The sequence below is a fragment of the Henckelia pumila genome, chromosome 3, assembly GCF_033568475.1.
Source record: "Henckelia pumila isolate YLH828 chromosome 3, ASM3356847v2, whole genome shotgun sequence".
NCBI lineage: Eukaryota > Viridiplantae > Streptophyta > Magnoliopsida > Lamiales > Gesneriaceae > Henckelia > Henckelia pumila.
In genome coordinates, this window is record NC_133122.1 from 57,234,708 (window position 1) to 57,253,921 (window position 19,214).

Below are 19,214 nucleotides of genomic sequence, written 5' to 3' on the forward strand. Positions count from 1 at the left end.
GAATTTGGTGCCAAGCTGCGTCAATTGACAAATATTCTCCACTCCGATCTTCACAACTCCAGGACCACAACTGTCCAAAAACCAAACATAAAAATTAACAAAAAAGTAAAAAATAAGTGTGCGTATTTTAGAAAATATTGTGCATTTAGTTGTCCAAAATAACTTCTAATTAATGGCCTAGTAAGGATTTTTGTTTCAAATTTGGGAAAATATAGAAATTATGTAGGAAAAGAGGCTTACATTCAGAATCAGTGGTGATCCAGTTTCCTCTACCAGATCGATTTCTAGTTCTAGCATGTAAAGGAGTGGAGTTCACAGAAGCTGCTGCACTTGCAAATACTTGATCATTGATTCTCATCGAATAAGTCATCGAAATCGCATCCGAAAAGGCCGAATACGCAGAGGAAACAGTGGAGCGACTCTCCATATCCCATCTAAAACCGATCTTTGAAGACTCGTTGCTGAGTTGATCATAATCTGGCACGGTCTTTAAGGCCGATTTGTTCCGAAGATGCATCACCTGTAACATCAAGTAATCGTTCCGTTAGTTAATGTCGAATATCAACCTCGGATGAAAGAATACTTTGGGGCCGATTCTACACAAGTTTGAATCTACGAAAACAACCTCCACTTGTTAAAATATATAGCATTTTCCAATGTTAAGTCCAAGAAAACAAAATTTTGAGTCACTATTCAAACTGTCCCTTGTGTGTATGAGCAGATTGTACCTTTCTGCCAATGTATTTTCCTCCCTTTTCAGCCTTAGCAGCAGCAGCAGCCCATCTCAGCAACTCCTTCATCCTCGAAATCGCCTTCGTCTTTCTCCCGTTCGCCTTCTCTTTCGTGCACTCCTTGCTGCATTGATCATTACAATTCGCTGCAGAAGGTTGAGTCGTTACATCTGTAATGGGCAAGATCTTGCTCCCGACATAAGTTGTAGCAGAATCCGCCATGTGTGCTACGCCTAATCCTTGTGCGATTTCTCCGGATTTCATCTTCATGGAATGGACAGAACTCTGCCTTCTTTGAAAACTTGCAAGCCTCTTTAGGTGAAAAGTATGGTGAGACCAATTCTTGGGGATGTCTTTTCCTTGAAAGAAGTAGAAAAGATTCAAGCTCTTGCAGCACAACTTGATCCTTTCCACTCGCTTCGACCGCCTTCGTTTAAGTCCACGCTCGTTATGCAAAACGATCGATCCAATTCTTCTATCTGCAATGAAACAACAAGCAACTTTGAATTAATATTTCGGCTCCAGCTCGACTTGTTTCTTCAAACTGATCAACTTCTTTACACCAAACATAGCACATAATTACCTTGAAGTCTATTTTTCTTGGCAAGGGGACTAAAAGTTGCCACTTTGGGAGACTCTGAGGCAATGCTGGGGAGCCAATGAAGAATCTGCCACATTTAAAAGCAACAAGAAACATTGGTATAATTCCAAATTTGATATCCTATTGAAGAAAATCACAAAGCTAGCTCACCTGCATGTTATGTTGTTAATAATATTCAATGGAATTCAAATGACAGATGGTGTAGACATTATTCTTGGTCAAATGGACAGCACAGAAGAAATCTATCTCCGCTGTCTCTATATACACCAAAGATTCTCGAGTATTGGCTATTTGTGATATAAAATTTGGAATATTTTCATATGGGGAAGTTTGTGATTAATTAAACTTGGGGCTGAATCTAAGAAGATGTGAAACAACTAGGCTGTGAGTGGGGGATAGTGGTTGTCTTGTGATTGATTCCAAGTGCAAACGGATTCGTTGTATATATAGGCGAGAATGGTTTCTAGTCAACATCGAATTCATAAATCGGGTGTAGATAATTTTGTAATTTCAAATGTGATATGTAACCAATGTATAATCCTATATGTACATCTAACATTTTTCCTTTTAATGATCACCAGTAAATATGTAGCTAATCATGCAAATTTGATTTTTTTTTTTAAAAAAAAAATTAATAATTACTAAACATTTTGGAGATTGATGATGCTTAAATATTGCACTCATGTATTGTTGATTACTCTCTACTTTATTTATAAAATTGATGTAGAATATCGTTAACAAACATTGAAGTATAAATTATATTGGATATATATATATACAGTATCTATAATATTCTATAACTCGAGGTCAATAGAATAACTCTTTTTTTGATATGACCTATTACACGGTAAAGATTTAGCCTCAAATATTATATATTTATTTTATAATATACTTTTAACACATCTCACAAATATTTATCCACATTTTCTCAAACCATCGTTTAAAGATAGAAAATTATATCTAAGCAACAATAATATTTATAAATTTTATTATATGCACGCTTTGGCCTAATGATTTTCATTTCTTGAGGTTACAAGGCTTAAGGTTGTGCTCACCTTCGTTATCAAATCCATAATTTGTTTGTTAGAAATAATTTGGAGGGAAAAAACAAAAGGAAAAAAAATGACTCGATTAGTATATATATTACATCATAATATAATTTACTACATTTTCAAAGCACCCCCGTAAACTGTTATTTTAAAATTAAATATCCCAAGATATTTTGACTTGATGTGATGTACACAACAAAAAATATCTCATTCAAAAAGCAAAACGATACATACACTTTTTTTTTTTTTTTTTTTCAAAAACACAATTTTAGAAAACATATATCCGAAATGAACCTAATCATAGCCTGATAGTCCCACACGATCCACGAATAGTTCGTTTTGCGACATAATGCTGTCTGAATTAGATTGCAAGGATATAAATATGATATGAAATGAAAAGGTCAAAAATAGGCTATATTATCTCCCCTTTTATGGTCCAAACACACTCTTTTAGAGTGAAAACCAGACGTACTAAATGGTGAGGCCCGGTTTGAAATCGGACAAACTGGACATTATGTTGGGTGTGACTTGACCCAAAAGTCATGGTCCCCTTCTTTAGTGAGAGCGACCACATTAGATCACACAAATATAGAATCAAGATTAATCTATCTAATATCAAGATTTTAAGTTTGCAATCAGGTCTACTATTTGAGGGTCAATAATAACACATACCTCTCCCAAATGGAAAAAAATAATAAATAATCCGATAAGGAGGTTATCGGATATGATACCTTGTTTACCTAATCGTTGTAAAAATTGGTTAGGATATTCCAATCGACAAAACATTGATTGATTCATCCAAATTTTGGATAATTTTCTACATAGTAAGAATTAAAGGAAGATTATAATTTTGGTCCAATAATTTTGTCACTTTATGATTTCTGATCATTTATATTTTCAGATTTCAGTTTAGAACTACATCTTTCGATTTTTGACAATTTAGTTTTTTTCGTTGAAAATCTTGATGTGCCAACAAATATATGTCACCTTAGCTGCATGGTGCTACATTAGCATCACGTCGAGGAAAAAACTAAAATTGTTAAATATATATATATATATATATCTATCGAACTAAAACAGAAACATAACAACAAAAAAGACAATAGATATGGGTAATTATGATTCCATTGACCACATAATATATTTAATTTCATTTGCCAAGAAGCTGGCTAGCATACGAAAACATGGTCAGATTGCAAGAAAGCAAATACGAGGGACAATGTATGGAAATAGAGGACATCAACTCGGGCTTGAAAGTGATAAAAAGGACAACATTCCTTCTAAGGGGATATACCTGCATTATGTAGGCATTAAAGAACCAGCCTACATTCTCTGCATATAAAAAAATATAAATATTGAATACATAGGTCTCCATCTTGAGTTGGCAAGATTAGGACTAAGTTTATTGGAGTGCGACATTATTCCATGTGTTACTTTCGGACAAGTAAATTTTTTAGTTTGGATCAGGCCATAGCAAACAATGCTCCTCTTTATGGCCCAATAGTTTCATATCCAATAATCCCAAAGCCCAAAGCCCAAAGCCCAAAGCCCAATAAAATATGGTCATTTTTCGCGTCGCTTCTCAGTTTCAGAAGAATTGAAAGTGGAGCAATGGAATTTTTGCTACCAACACTCAGTCATAAAGGGGAAGTGGATTCGATGATCAGAGACACCATAGACAAAGTCCTCGTCCTCCGATTCGGCCGCTCCTCCGACGGCGTCTGCCTCCAGCTCGACGACGTTGTATGCCTCCGCCGCCCTTTGAATTTCTAGATAATTTGGTTGTGTTTTTAATTTGATTTCTCTGTATTCTATTTTGATCTCCAGCTGTATAAATCAGCCAGAGACGTGTCGAGATTCGCGACGGTGGCGTTGGTCGATGTTGATTCGGAGGAGATTCAAGTTTATGTCAAGTATTTCGACATTACTTTTATACCTTCCACGATTTTCTTCTTCAATGCTCATCACATGAAGATAGATTCAGGGTATGCGATGCTTTCTTTATGCACCATGCGTTACCTTTAATTGCTTTGTATCATTGTTTGGAGAAAACGGGAAGGAACAACTTCGATTCCTCTTTTAGAATATGATACTTGTTTTCAATCGTATTTTTTAGTTAATGCTCAATTTTTCATGAGGCCTATTATCCCAAAAGCTCCGAATCATGGAAGTTGGCTCAACACTAACTGTTTGACAAGTCATTTCACGGATAAGTTTGCCCTGAATTAACACACAAGGTGTAACCCTGTACGGTGATGGAGTACTAGCCTTGATAACCAGCCACCTATAATTTTTTGTGCTGGGAACCAACTCTCTAGAAACAACCATCTGATGGGCCGGTACTCAAAAACAAAAGTAACAAAAGTTTAGATATAACTAAAAGTAAATGATACCAGATATATGAGGTTTCGCCGACGATACCATGGCTCGAAAGTTTGTGTGTGATGACATCATAGAAGATTGCACGATCAATAATTTTCATAAGGTACAAATTAGAGGGTAGCTAAAAAAAATCTGGTTTGTTTTTAAATTTTTCCTTGCAGCAATGTAAAGAGGAATGTGTTTTCACCATCATGTTGACATACCATTTTCTTCATTCCTTTGGCAAGAGAAAAGATTAGCATCTTATCTGTAAATTTTTCTGAAATATAAATGCCATATTGTCATTCTGAACTATATTAAATATCTTGCTTGTGTTTACACCATTAGATTCCTGAGGGCGCTTTGAATCTATTGAAAATTCCATGGAGGAACTTCATGAGCAGTTTTCATATTTTTCTTTAGTTTGCCTTTTTCTTTTTGAGATTTGTGATTATGTTGACGTCCAAGATTACACTGAGTGTAATATGAATTTAGAGCAGCACAGTTTTAAGGTTGTCCTATGCTTTTCTCCTTGAGCCGGACTTGTAGTCTGTAGTTTTATCATGATTTGAATCTTGATGCTGGATTCATAATCTTTTCTTCCACAACTTCTGCAGAAGTGCTGATCACACTAAATGGGTTGGTTCATTTCGGACAAAACAAGACTTCATCGATGTTGTGGAGGTATTCCTGTATTCCTCTGTTGGATAATTATATTGGTTAAGGAGTGTTCTTGATGCGTTAAGTACGTATTTTCTCATTTCAGTTTATCTCAGATTGCGTTTAAGATCATTGCGATTTAGTTCCTTGGGGAATATATTATTGCTGGTGTTACGTTATCTGATCTGAGAAATGAAGCCTTAGGTGTTTGGGTAAAATGTTAATGCTTGCTCTATCTGATTATTGCAGGCAGTATATAGAGGGGCCATGAAGGGCAAGCTCATTGTTAGCTGTCCACTCCCTCCCGAAGGAATACCAAAGTTTCAATTGCTCTACAAAGATGTTTAGAAGGTAGCTTTATGACCTTAGTGTCTCTAAAACTACCCTGATATTTAGAAGGAGAGTTGACGGATGACGATTGTTATTTAGTTAGAAATTTGAGAGAGAAGGCATGATATGAGATAATGGTCCATGGATTTTCTTCTTATAGGATTTGTAACACACAAATGAAGGCCACTTGGTTACTTGTGTTTTTGATTAAGCACAAAAAAATCCTATGAGATCGTGTCACAAAATTACATGGGCTTGTTCTTTTGGCAGAAGAAGTTTCTAACACTAGCTATTTTCCAACGGTGTGTAAATTGTAATGTTGAAGAAAGTAAATTAAATTAAATTTAAGAAGAAAAATAAAACAAGGAAAAATATATGACACAATATGCTCCTTATATAAATTCAAGCCAAGAATTAACTTCTAGATAAGACATTTCCGATTAATATGTGCATTTGTACGTATTGATATTTTGATTGACTTAATTTAAGATTTTTAATTAGTTGTTTTGGTTTAATAATTTTGCCCAATCGAGTCAATTGTTTGTCAATTCTCCCTAGGCCCTAGCTGATGCCACAAATCCACAATAAATCATTGCAGATGGAGTAAAATAATTATTTGAATTGATAATAAAATATATTTTTTATAATTACTGTTACTAGTTATTTTCTTATTAATAATCATAATTTAATTGACTCTTTATTTTGAGTCTAAAATATAAATTAATCTCGGGTCAACAAAATAAAATTGTCATTTCCCAAGGAGGCAGGCAAGGAGCCAAAAGCCCGGCCCCCGTATGAAGCGGGGTCTCCGGGCCGTCTCCCGGTCCATCTGTTCACATTGAATTCCTACGCGCCGAACCGCGCGTGGATTTTCTTTCCCCTCCTACAACTCTACAAGAAATTCTCCAGACACAGAATCGAAATGTTCGAGCAGATTCTTTTACCCCCACTCTTTTGGAACGTGGCTCCTCCAGATCAATTCCTCCTCACTACACACACTATCGCCATCAATTTGTGTTCTTCTGTGAATTATACGTAGTTGCTCTCTGTAGATCCAAGTTCAGCGGTGGCGGAGCTGATGTCGAATGCGGAGGGAGCTAGCACTGCTTCCAGTGCACTTGATGTTGCCATCCACTCCCAGGAAGATGCTCCGGAGAGTATTTCTGCTTCAGTTGATACAGCCGCCTCAGCTCCTCCGCTTTCTAATGGCAACAGCAACTCTTCAGGTAAATTAGGGTTTTGTCATTTTTTTTGTCTTTACCTTTTTTAGAATTGAGTGAATGAATGGTGAGAAAGGAGGGAGGGAGTAAAAATTTCGTTGAGGTTGTGTGATGGGAGCTGGTTTTTTTATTAATGCCGACAGGGAGTAGAGGGGCGAGTTTTGTTCGAGTGAATACGGTGCCTCCGGAAATTCTGAATTCTGAGAAGATTGAGGTTCCCTCGGGGTTGGAAAGATCGAAAACTGAGAAACATCTTCCCAACGCTGAGAAGCAGAGACGTAATAATATACTTGCCGAAGAGGCTGCGCAAATATTTGATGACCGAATCTCAGTACAGCAGAAGGTAAGCATTATTTGCATATTGTTGCAGCTTGCTTTAACATTTGTTCTGCCGTGCTTAATTCCTCAGTTCTATGCGAGTCTGCACCATCTTATATATTCGTAGATCTTTATTGTATCTTGGAAATTAATTTTACCCATTTGTGCTGTTTGTCTGGTGAATTTTATGGCATTTGAAATGTGATACGCCAACTGTTCATGAAGTGTTATTGAGTAGAAATGCTTACATTGTGGAAGATGAATCTATTCGAATGAGATTTCTAAATGATTTGCTTATGCCTATTGAAGCCTCCCATGGAAGGCTTTGTTGATATATGTGTTGAAGCAGTTGGCCGCTGACTTCAATTGACCCTCTGGTGAACTTAATGTATTTTTGCAAAGTGATTTAATTATGGTTGTGAGCCTGAGATTTTGGTTGACATAGTTACATATGCAGTTTAAATTGTTAAATTGAGGGCAGGCCTGGGGTTTTTGTTAAATATTTAAAGCAATGCAGCTCAAATTGTTGAACAGAATTGCTACTGTCAAAGATGATGGAACCGTAGAATTTGAAGTTCCTGGAGATGTTGAACCTCAAGCCCTTGGTGTTGGATCAAGAAAAACATCTGGTGAAGTTGATGAAGAGTCGCTCGATGATTCGGACCTTCAGTATATTCCTCCTATGCAAATTGTGATGCTTATCGTCGGAACACGTGGAGATGTACAGCCATTTGTTGCTATTGGAAAGCAACTGCAGGTACGTGAATGTAGATTTCTTTAGATGCTACAGGAATGCCCTAAACGTTAGACAACATTAAAAGATGTCTGACAAAAAAGTAAAGATACTTTGCATGATTTCCCTTGAAGAAAAAGAGATTTTTTTAACTATTCATTTCCTCTTTTCTACTCTCTTTGCCCTTTTAAAATTTTTCATGCTTTGTCAAGTTGCTTATGACTATGATGGGGTGCAGGATTATGGGCATCGTGTTAGATTGGCTACTCATTCTAATTTTAAAGAGTTTGTACTGACTTCTGGGCTGGAATTCTATCCCCTTGGTGGGGATCCAAAAGTTCTTGCTGGATGTAAGTTTCTAGTTCTTATAATTTTCTTTTTCTTTATGAATGTCTGGCAGGCAAGATTGAATGTCTGTATTTTTTTTAATTATTTTATCCAATGAGCACCGAGCCTTACATCTTGGTGATTATATACTTTTATTCGTTGGTAACTTAACTTTCTTAATAAACTTCTTGCTTAGTGCTTTCATAATATGTTTGGGTATTTTAGAATTTCGAAATTTTGAGCATTTCTTGTTATGGAAAAATACTCTCTAAAGTTATACCGATGAATAATCTGTTTGTATCACCACAAAAAATTGTAAAAGTCTTAGATGTTACACTTGCATGACATAAAGAATTGATTTCATTGGTATATGTGAAGAATATATGATGTGCAATTTAAGGGCTTTACAATTATCTGCACCTAGTCCCTTTCATATAATTGCTTTGGTCATAGTCCTATGTATTCGTGCGAATAACCAAAGGTTTCATTTAGCGGTTATAGTTTTTAGGGCAATAATTATTTCATTGCAAAGTTGATTTAGATGTTTTTGTAATCTAGTTATGATAAATTCAATTGTTCAGATCGATGATCCTCTTGCTTAATATATCTTCTGAAAATTATGGCCGACAAGTAGAATGCATAATGGCACTAACGTAAAATGTCGCCTTCAAATTTTTAACCAGATAAAATAGTCTCAATTTAAAATTTTGAAGACTGTTTGATCGATGTTGACATGCTATAAAACCATTTGATTTTGGTATTTAATTTTATAGTTGAGGTAATCATGGCGCAGAGAAATCTACTTGAAGGCATTATTTCCTTATCAGTAATTGCATGAGTTGATCCTGAACTTGAGTTCCTTTCTTCTTGGCAAAGTACATGTATCAAGTTTTCATTTATAAATAAATCAAGCAATAGCAGAGAATTTTACATTTTTCTTCTCCAGATATGGTAAAGAACAAAGGGTTCTTGCCTTCGGGGCCTTCAGAAATACCGGTACAAAGAAATCAAATAAAAGAGATTATATATTCCCTACTAGCAGCATGCAAAGAGCCTGACATGGACTCTGGTATTCCTTTCAAAGCAGATGCAATGATTGCTAATCCTCCAGCATATGGTGAGATGCGTGATCTGTGCCTTCTCATATCTAATTTGGCTTTTGTAAAAATTTGGATTCTTTATTTGTATATTTGATGTTGATATATCTGCTAGTTTTCATGTCATTTTGTATAACTTGCTGCTTCAGGTTGTGGAGTTAGGTTTTGTATAATACCTTTTGGAATATTTTGTAAATGAAACGAACAGTTGTTGTCTACTTTTGAACTTTACGGTGATCATGACGCGAAGTAGAAGCTGCGAAATAAGCATAGCTGCACCTAACACTTGATTGGTTTATTTGGCAATTTCAAGAACTTATATTTCATGCAATTAAAAAAAAAAAAAGGATTGCAATCAGTAAATTTTTGCAGGAGTGGAGTTTTCTCCCGACTGCATCACAATCCCAATTTGAAAATGTCGCTTCTCATATAATATCACGCCTCTATTCATTTCTGTCATTAAGTGATTGTTATTAATGCTTAATTGCTGGTCAATAGTTTCTTAAAAACCCAACCACCTTGATATTTAATGAAGGGGCCTGTCAAGAAAAAATGTTTCTATGGGAGGTTTAAGCTGAAGGTATTCTGGAATTTATGCTGAACCTCTCACAGAAAGTCATTCTGTTGTTATTTTTATATTGGTGGTTATTGAACAGAGGCCTATCTACTAACCTATAGATCTCTTCAGGCCACACACATGTTGCAGAGGCACTGAAGATCCCTCTTCATATATTTTTCACAATGCCATGGACGTAAGCTCTTATCTAGTTGTGTTTTGGCTGTTATTAATTCCTTTTGGTTTATTAAGAGATGAAAATTGGTTGCAATGTTAACGGTTTTCTAGTTTTTATTATTTTTCTTCTTGTCTTTCTAAAGGACAGTTTTTTTTTCCTGCCAGGCCAACCAGTGAATTCCCCCATCCTTTGTCTCGTGTTAAGCAGCCAGCTGGATATAGAGTGAGTTTGAAGAATACTTTTCATCTATATTGCTTGCAATTTTGTCGTTGTTAAAAGTACTTGTGTTTATATTTGCACCATTTTAAACCTTTTTCTCAATGAAATTTACAGTTATCATACCAGATAGTTGACTCCTTGATATGGCTAGGAATTAGAGACATGATTAATGACGTTAGGAAAAAAAAGCTGAGGCTACGCCCAGTCACTTATTTGAGCGGTTCACAAGGATCCGAGGCAGATATTCCGCATGGCTATATATGGAGTCCTCACCTTGTTCCAAAACCAAAAGGTGATCATTTTTCTGAATTGTCTTTTTCCGAAGAATCAAATGCTTTTTCCTAATGAAATTTTTTGTGTCATATCTAAATTATTAAGCTAGTCGGTTGTCATTGCCATGATTTGTGTTACAGTTATGAGAATCTTTGCTTGTTTATACTTGAAAGATTGATCATTGAACTTTATAGTCATCAATCTTTTCTTTCAGATTGGGGCCCTAAGGTTGATGTGGTTGGATTTTGCTTCCTTGATCTTGCGACAAATTATGAACCACCTGAAGCACTTGTAAACTGGCTTAACTCTGGCCCAAAGCCTATTTATATTGGATTTGGCAGCCTGGTGAGTATCCTTGGGTTCCATATCCTGACTGTACCCACCCACCACCCTTCTCTTTTCCCCGAGATGATAAAAGGGAGAGACTGTTTTTTCACTATTTTTTGTCGGTACTTTTTCTTGGTGATAAAAAACTTCTCCTTGGTTTTTTTGGCTTTGAAGATTTTTTGGCGTACTAGGTAGTCTTTCGTTTGTGATAGTGGTGGCCAAGCTACAGTTTCTTGGTATACATGTAGTTTAGTGAATCATGGATCACCAATTTACATTATGGGACAGGGTTTTCCGGTACATGGAAATCCAATGATGGATATGAAATTATTGGTGGAAATTACACTTCATAGTAGATTGTCTATATATTTACTTGTGCAAATACATGAAACTATTAGTTCATGCATTTTTACTTGTGCAAAGACTTTTTTCTCTTTTTTCCCTCCCAAACACCCTCTCTCAACACCATCTATGCTGACTTTTAATCTTGTAACTTTCCCTAAATGTTTTCACTCTTTATCTTCTCTGAGTTAGCTTCTCTCTTTAAAGGAGCCATTGTTTCATATTTAACTTTTTTTCCCCTTGCACAGCCTGTTCAAGAGCCAGAGAAAATGACGAAAATAATTGTTGAAGCTTTAGAAATAACTAAACAAAGGGGTATTATCAATAAAGGCTGGGGTGGCCTTGGTGACTGTGAGTTCCCTTTTCCATTTTTGATCGTCGTTCTATTTACACATGATTTCTGACGTTCACTTTCCATATAAATCAACCTCATTCAAAATTTAATGCTTCTTCTTAGTGGCTGAAGAAAAGGACTTTGTATATTTGCTGGATAACTGCCCTCATGATTGGCTTTTCTTGCAATGCGCAGCCGTGGTAAGTGCATATTTGGACGAGCATCTGGATATTTGTTGTTGTCTTTTGTTACGAGGATTCTGTGTTTATCCAACCCATCTATTCTTGATCTCTATTTATTGGTGTAGACTCGAGTAAAACTGAAATAATATATTAGTAAGTTACCGAGTGTTATCATTTGTCTTGTGCTATAGTTCCAAAGGGTAAATGGAAATTGTTATACAGTGTTTTCCAAGTGAGCCAGTGGCTGATGTTTCTGCGATTTGCTTGGCGGTGTATCATCGATATCCAGAACTCACAGTTCTGTGTGCATGCATGACATTGGATGACACCTAAGTTGTCTATTTATAGTTTCATAACTTGTTTTTGTTGTTTTACACTTATTTTAGGTGCACCATGGAGGAGCAGGAACAACGGCTGCTGGTCTTAAGGCTGCGGTAAATGTTTTATACATGTTTTTCTCACCCGGACTTTTTTCTTGACAATTTCATTATTTATTTGTTTCTTCTGCAATACAGTGTCCCACAACAATCATTCCTTTCTTTGGGGACCAACCTTTTTGGGGAGAAAGAGTTCATGCCAGAAAAGTTGGTCCTCCACCGATCCCAGTCGATGAATTTTCACTTCAAAAGCTTGTTGATGCAATCAACTACATGCTAGATCCCAAGGTACATGAATAGAATTTTACTTTTATTTTATTTTAATACGATATTTAGTGCTCCGAAATCGAAAAGAGTTTGTTAAAGTTCTTTTGAGTATCAAACATAGGTGTAAACGAATCGAGCCGGTTCGCGAGCTTTTCGAGCCGGCTCGATAAATATTAGATTTGTTTTCAAACTTATCGAACTCGAGTCGAATCCGAACATTTTCGAACTTTTTTTCGAGCCGACCTCGAGTCAAAATTATTTTGTTCGATAGTTCGCGAATAGTTCGCGAGCCTTAATATTTTATTAAAACAATATAATTATATAATAAATATATACATTTCGAACCTTTTCGGACATTTCGAGCTTTTCGAACCATAATATCCGAGCAATAATTCGAATAGTTCACGAATAGGTTCGAATATTTCGAGTCGAACTCGAACTTCATTTCGAGCTCGAGCCAAAATATTTGAACTTTTCGAACTTCGAATCTAGCTCGAACTCGAATATACTTAATTCGAGCCTTAGATTTTTATCATAATTCAGACATGAAGAAAAGCTTTTCCAAATGAAATGAAAATTGGAGTTGCCTGTGGTGGAAAGATCTCCCATTCTAAGCAACTTTGTGAAAGAATCTCGTCTCAGAAAGCAGTTAGCGACAACTATGAGAAGAATATTTTGTAAGTTGAATATGAACTAGATAGACTATGTGCAGGTCAAGGAGCAAGCAGTTGAGCTTGCGAAGGCCATGGAAAACGAAGATGGTGTCACTGGAGCTGTAAAAGCGTTCTTCAAACACCTTCCGCGCAAAAAATTTGAGCCCGACCAAGAACACTTGCCATCAAGTATCTTATCAATAAGGAGATGCTTTGGGTGTTCCTAGATGAACAAGGTTGTCCTCCCAATGTGTATGCTCTCTATTGGTAAACGGAATTATAATCCTTGTATTGCTAGAGAATGATATATTGTTGTTAATGGTGCTTCCTCCCAACATAGCCAAAACGGATTGTTCTTTCAAGGTTCCTAGTGTTTATTCTGTCCTAAAGGTTATTTATTCCGGAGTATCAGACTCCTTTTGTGTGAATAGATCTAGTTAGTGACCTTAGTTTCATTGTATTCAAAATCTTGTTTCGCTCACCAATTCTTTCCCGGTTTCAACCACAGAACAATCGAAAAAAGAACAATTTTGTTCTTGTATCATTGTATGGTTACGGACCCTTTCTGCCTATTTGGATCATCTAAAGGTTCTTTTTCAGATTTATGCATAAAATTTGAAATTCTATGTATGTCCCATGTATGTTTGCAAGTTTCCAAAAACCAAATATAAAACTAGGTGCGGAGTTTGGTCACGCAAATATGAAATTGCAAACCTTTCTTAACTGTGAACCTAGTAACATGCCAAGTTTGGGAAAATGGACCACTGTGTTTATGTTGCCGTTATGTGTGGCATACATGCAAATTCAGCAAATAAAAAGTGAGCGAGTTGTCAGGGGATTGGCGGTGTAGAATGTGGGGTGAATGAATGTGCAGTGGGTTTGCCCCCATAACCATTTATTGCACTGAATTGCAGTGTGCCGAGTAAAGATCTTCAGTATATAGGGGCAAAGTCATTTGACTCACTCGTGTTTATATCTATGATACACTAGCCGTAGCTGGACTTTCAAAATCCAAAGTTTTCAAGTTGTAATAAGCTCTTAAATCGTGAGATACATTATGGATGTTGAATTTTACTCTTATTTTCCTACCATAGTTTACCATCCAAAATTCTGCAACAAGACGAAAGAAAAAAAAGAAAGAAAGGTGGGCCATTTTTCGTGTTTGCTATTGAGCATCGACCTAAAAAAAATTACATGATGAAATATTCGACAAGTGCTTTGAGTATGTGGCAAACTTTTAGATGTAATACATGATATAAAATATAGTAATCAAACAAATATGAAACGTGGTGACATCAATATAAAAGTTTAAAACTTGCTGTCCTTCACTCGATATGAATAGTATAAAACATGACAAAACCTACAAGGAATTGAATGGAATGCACCAAACTCAACCAATTCTAGTCTTGTAGACTGAATGAAGACATAAAAGAACCCAAAACTTAATAAATAAACCATAATATTGCCTGCAAAAGTAGAACACCCCAGTGTTCCTTACTGCCACAACCAGATACATGGATGATCCCATTTCCCAATATACTCATTTAAGCATCTCTTTTAAAAAAAACCAATTTAACATCTCTCCAATCACAGTCTTTGCCTCAGTATCCAAGAAACCTATTGGAACATTACTTGCAACACTTATCTTTACTCTTATCTTTTCTGCATACAAGCCCATACATCTCACAACTTCTTCTGGCATTTGGCTATGCACTCTTTTCTATAAACTTAACTAGTATTTTCATACAATAATTAATGATCCAACAGTTATAAATAAAGGGTAAAGTAAAATGACACTCTTTCATAGTTCCACATTTTCATTACAGAAGCAAAAAAGAATCCAAGATTGAACTCTGTAGAAATTGTACTTGCTCTGTTACTTCATATATACTGGCTAGCTAGACTCTGTGCATTACTATTTCAAAGGTCCGTCTCTTCAACCTTTTCAGCTTATATATAGTGAAAAAAAAAATACATTTCATAAACAATTTCTTTATTTGTTTGATCTCATAATTTCTATTTGCTTGCAGACAGGAATGGAGGGTGAGAATAATAAAAAAGAAGAGGCAACAAAGCCCTTCCCCTGTTTATACTGTTCAAGAAAGTTTCACAGTTCACAAGCATTAGGTGGCCATCAAAATGCACACAAGAAAGAGAGGAATTCAGCAAGAAAGAACAAAAGGGTGTGCCAAAATACTTTCAACGGCACCTTTCATCCACTCTCCCCACCGCCGCAGCCATTGATGTTTCCTCCAAGCTATCATCAACTCGGAGTTTTCGGCCCTTCGGCTTATATCACCGCACATGCCGCCAGTCTTCGCCAGTTTCCGGGGCAGGAATTTGGATCAAACGGCGCATCCCAGTTCAATAATGTTCTGTTTTGCCGTGGGAAATTCTTGAATGAGGTGTATGAAAGTGGGATCGATGAACAGAGCTATGCGAATTGGCGGAGGAGCCAGAGACTGTGGAGTGGATTTGGAGAGGAATGCGAGAAGATGGAGAGTTTTGGCGACGATGAGAGGGAGAAGGAGAAAAATCTTGATCTGTCTCTTCATCTTTAGGATGATTTTTGGCTTTGTAACAAAGTTTTTTTCTTTATTATTTTGGTTGATATTTGGTAAGTTTGCATGGTTTTTTGAATAAACCGAGAAAGGGGTCTTCTTATTATTGTTGTTATTATTATTTGTATCGAAACCAAAGTGATGGAGTTCTTTTGTTTGGTACCCCTTCATCGATAGTGTCTATACTAATACAACACGCGTGCATAAACTGGTGAAGGCGAGCGTGGGATGTCTTGTAGTTTATGAATGTTAAATATGAAACGAGTTCTTAGATTCAAGAACTTAATTACGTCGATGGGTAGCTAATCTGACATCATTGTTTTAAATTTGAGATGAAATCGTAAGTTTGTAACAACTTTCTCTACAAAAAAATAAGAAAAAAAAAATAATTTTAACGAGCTCTTTCTTACAACTCGAATAAAATGGTGAAGAAGGGATTCTCTCATTACATTTCCAATTTTAGCTCTATTTAACAAGAAAATGTAGTTGAGTTATTTTTTGATATTTTTAGAATAAAAAAAACATAGATCAAATGTGTAATAAATCAGAAACAAGGAAAGAATAAGAAAAAAAAAATTAAAGTTAAAATTATTTTTAAGAATAGTTGTCCAAACTCCTCCGTAATTATTTTTAACTAAAAAAAAATATTTTTACAGCATAACTACTCAAACACATTTATTCTTATTATAACTACTTTTGAAAACGGAGTATATACTTTCCAATTCCAATGGACTAGGGCCTAAGATAACCATGATGGGCTGTTTAAATTAACATATAATTGGGCTTGGGCTACTAAAGACGTCATTTTGCTTCCCAAATGACTACTTTGGTTGGTCGTGAAACGGCGGACAAAGGGAAATTATCTTCCACATAATAGCTCACAAATCAAAGGTGTTGACTTATTCATTATTTATTTATTTTAAAATAAAAATATATTAAGGTGGATTTTCCAAATTCTAGAATACCAATATGGACAAGACGTATGCAATGAATTATTGGAATTTTGACCCCAAAATAAGAACATTCGAAAACAAAAAAAAATCACGATAAAATATCAAAACAAAAAAAACGCTACAACTATCAATATCCTAAGTTCCTAACCGATTCAATATTTTTCATTATTGTAATCTTTCATCATCGAATATATATGTATTATGTATAAATGTCTTGAATGTCTCCACTTCAATTTTTGCCGTTTTTTTCGTGTTGACCCGTGAGACGGTTTTATATGAATTTGTGTGATGCTATTGTGTTTAATATGAAATCTATGAAAAATCAAAATTCTTATTGAGTAAATAAAAGTAATCCTATTTTGAAAATGGCAATTTTGATTTGCAATCAATTAATTAACAATGACGCCATTATCCGAAGTAGTTATGGGCAAGAAATGGTGTAATGGGCCAACCCATAAGTGATTCACATGAATTTCTTTCTCCAAGTACAAGGCCTTTAAGTACAACCAAGTCCACATCATTATCATTTTAGGACCATTCACTATTGTAATTTAGGACCCCTACTGGACCAATTCCATTGACCCAACTGCCAAATAATAATAATAATTTTGGTCCAATTTTCATAATTCCTCGCTTCTAGTCTCCCTCTAGAATCATTCAAGATCTTGATAACCATCAACTCGATATATTTTGAGATCAAACTTCTGTTTTCTTGAACAACAGATAGTTAAATTTTTAAAAAAAATTATTCGTGAGTTGGAACGGTCTCTTTTCCATCATTTTGAACCATGAAAACACGAGGAAAGAACCGACGTTATCGACATAAAGGGTACAAGTTGCTAAAAAAGAGTCAAAGTAATCCAATTCCACGGATTGTACAACGAACTTTAATTCGTGTGGGAGTTAATACACTCGTTTTTTATTTATGTGGATTGGAGCTTAAGTGATTGTTCACATGCTGTATTGGTCCTTGGGCTACATTTGAAGGTCCCCCTAGATTTGGAGTCAATCTCAGCCCTTTAGCTGGCACTTTGAAATTGTACCAACTTCATTTACTCGTGTACATCTGCCATGGTGTGGCTACAAATATCAATCAAGAATGGCCTAAACAACACTCTAAAATACATACTTTAATTAATTATATATATATATATATATATATATATATAATTGGTCTTGAACTCGAAACCTTATCTTATATTAAGAAACTGAGTGGCGAGATAATATATTTGTATATATGAAATAACAAATTAAGTGGCTCCCTTACTGAAACGACCCTAACTCTATAATGAATAAATATGCGGAAAAAATTTTTTTTTTTTTTTTTTTTTATTTATACTTACTAAATATAATATGTACATATATGCCCATACATATATGCACCGAATAAAGGTATTTAAAATGAATAACCAATTAAATACTTAAATAAAAATGCATTCTTAAAAATATAATAATAAATATCTGAGTCAAACATTAATTAAAAATATACTGCATAAATAAATAAAAGTTTGCATGCACTGAAAATAATAAAAATATGTATCATGCTGACAACACAAAAACATGCATAGCGACTCAGAATATTTCACGGTCACGGGGCCACTGCATGCATGCTCATACGTCCTCGCCTCCGGTGGGTACAACGTCATCCTCAACGTACTCACCTGCACCATACCAGTGTAGTGAGCCTAGAGGCCCAACATGCTAACATAACAAGGGTTTAAAATAATTTAAACCAATTTAATACTAATACATACATATACATGAATGAGCATGCTTTAAAAATTAAATAATATAACTTACTTAAATAAACATACATAACATATTACATAACATTATTGAGCAATTCATTTTCTAACATCGCATGGTTGTATCCGTAGTGTAACCTTAAATCATACATTAAATACTGATCAGCGTGGAAACCTACGTACGTGGCCGGTGACGAATCACCTCTTAAATTGGCAGTAAACTGCCCTTCAATCATATGGGGACAAGTCCCCCTTAAATTGTCACACTACTTCAACTTCCAACATAAAATATTTTATTGCTCAACTTAACATTAAATCATGCATAAAATAATATTTCATGAATGCATGCACTTGAATAAAATATGTGTCCATCCTATATATTTAATTTAATTTCTTACTAACATATAAATATAAAAATAACTTCAATGCATAAAAATAATTAAATATATAATCAGGACACATGCAAATTTTCTCATGGATGGTCCTGGACTGCTGGCCCTACACTCAAGCCCATTATCTTAAATCTGGCCCATTAACATACTTAAGCCCATTATTTCAAACCTTAAGCCCAAATAATTATTCTAAGCCCAATTAAATTAATAAAGCCCATTAAAATTTCACTAAGCCCAATAACACTTAAACTGGCCCATTGGGCCCAAAAACCCAAAGACTGGCCCATTAACTTTTATGGGCCCAAAAGTCCATAAAATAAATGGACTAACTTAATTAAAATTTTAAAAGTCCAAATAAAATTATTTGGGAGTCCAAATAATTTTATTTCAATTTATTAGTCTCAAAAACACATAATTTTGTAAAATAC

At 35.2% G+C, this 19,214-nt stretch overlaps 4 protein-coding genes across 6 annotated transcripts; 3 read left to right on the plus strand and 1 right to left on the minus strand.

The window, feature by feature from the left end:
- Positions 1–50: 50 nt before the first annotated feature.
- LOC140888770 (uncharacterized) lies at positions 51–1,570 on the minus strand. The gene is made up of 5 exons (XM_073296468.1): positions 1,483–1,570; positions 1,315–1,399; positions 729–1,210; positions 241–520; positions 51–70 (listed from the first exon to the last, which is right to left on the minus strand). The coding sequence occupies exons 1-5, from the start codon at positions 1,486–1,488 to the stop codon at positions 51–53; spliced, it is 873 nt and encodes a 290-aa protein (XP_073152569.1). The 5' UTR covers positions 1,489–1,570.
- Positions 1,571–3,985: 2,415 nt separating this feature from the next.
- Positions 3,986–6,023, plus strand: LOC140887042 (uncharacterized). Its single transcript, XM_073294053.1, has 4 exons — positions 3,986–4,124; positions 4,209–4,366; positions 5,360–5,426; positions 5,652–6,023. Exons 1-4 carry the CDS (start codon positions 3,993–3,995, stop codon positions 5,748–5,750), a joined length of 456 nt encoding a protein of 151 aa, XP_073150154.1. The 5' UTR covers positions 3,986–3,992; the 3' UTR covers positions 5,751–6,023.
- A 613-nt stretch (positions 6,024–6,636) lies between these two features.
- Positions 6,637–13,684, plus strand: LOC140887040 (sterol 3-beta-glucosyltransferase UGT80A2). 3 transcript variants are annotated; one of them, XM_073294051.1, is made up of 14 exons: positions 6,637–6,968; positions 7,187–7,295; positions 7,788–8,027; positions 8,242–8,353; positions 9,277–9,447; positions 10,116–10,179; positions 10,326–10,383; positions 10,495–10,672; positions 10,868–10,998; positions 11,571–11,673; positions 11,780–11,856; positions 12,225–12,272; positions 12,354–12,503; positions 13,195–13,684. In XM_073294051.1, the coding sequence occupies exons 1-14, from the start codon at positions 6,811–6,813 to the stop codon at positions 13,360–13,362; spliced, it is 1,767 nt and encodes a 588-aa protein (XP_073150152.1). In that variant the 5' UTR covers positions 6,637–6,810; the 3' UTR covers positions 13,363–13,684. The 3 variants fall into 3 exon arrangements, with proteins under 3 accessions (XP_073150152.1, XP_073150151.1, XP_073150153.1); XM_073294050.1 differs by having other exon boundaries at positions 6,811–6,958; positions 7,096–7,295; XM_073294052.1 differs by lacking the exon at positions 6,637–6,968 and having other exon boundaries at positions 7,126–7,295; positions 7,805–8,027.
- A 508-nt stretch (positions 13,685–14,192) lies between these two features.
- Positions 14,193–15,696, plus strand: LOC140888771 (uncharacterized). Its single transcript, XM_073296469.1, has 2 exons — positions 14,193–14,279; positions 15,166–15,696. Exons 1-2 carry the CDS (start codon positions 14,193–14,195, stop codon positions 15,694–15,696), a joined length of 618 nt encoding a protein of 205 aa, XP_073152570.1.
- Positions 15,697–19,214: the final 3,518 nt, after the last annotated feature.

What these genes read in the sequence shown, in the direction of transcription:
- LOC140887040 (XM_073294050.1), top strand. Translation starts at nt 6,811, where the DNA reads ATGTCGAATGCGGAGGGAGCTAGCACTGCTTCCAGTGCACTTGATGTT. An exon ending in TTTTTCACAATGCCATGGAC is followed by an intron (nt 10,180 to 10,325) that starts GTAAGCTCTTAT and finishes TTTTCCTGCCAG; the next exon opens with GCCAACCAGTGAATTCCCCC. An exon ending in ATATTGGATTTGGCAGCCTG is followed by an intron (nt 10,999 to 11,570) that starts GTGAGTATCCTT and finishes CCCCTTGCACAG; the next exon opens with CCTGTTCAAGAGCCAGAGAA.
- LOC140887042 (XM_073294053.1), top strand. Translation starts at nt 3,993, where the DNA reads ATGGAATTTTTGCTACCAACACTCAGTCATAAAGGGGAAGTGGATTCG. An exon ending in GCCTCCAGCTCGACGACGTT is followed by an intron (nt 4,125 to 4,208) that starts GTATGCCTCCGC and finishes TTTGATCTCCAG; the next exon opens with CTGTATAAATCAGCCAGAGA. An exon ending in CACATGAAGATAGATTCAGG is followed by an intron (nt 4,367 to 5,359) that starts GTATGCGATGCT and finishes CAACTTCTGCAG; the next exon opens with AAGTGCTGATCACACTAAAT.
- LOC140888771 (XM_073296469.1), top strand. Translation starts at nt 14,193, where the DNA reads ATGGATGTTGAATTTTACTCTTATTTTCCTACCATAGTTTACCATCCA. An exon ending in AAGAAAAAAAAGAAAGAAAG is followed by an intron (nt 14,280 to 15,165) that starts GTGGGCCATTTT and finishes ATTTGCTTGCAG; the next exon opens with ACAGGAATGGAGGGTGAGAA.
- LOC140888770 (XM_073296468.1), bottom strand. An exon ending in CAAGAAAAATAGACTTCAAG is followed by an intron (nt 1,211 to 1,314) that starts GTAATTATGTGC and finishes GTTTCATTGCAG; the next exon opens with ATAGAAGAATTGGATCGATC. An exon ending in GAAAATACATTGGCAGAAAG is followed by an intron (nt 521 to 728) that starts GTACAATCTGCT and finishes TTGATGTTACAG; the next exon opens with GTGATGCATCTTCGGAACAA.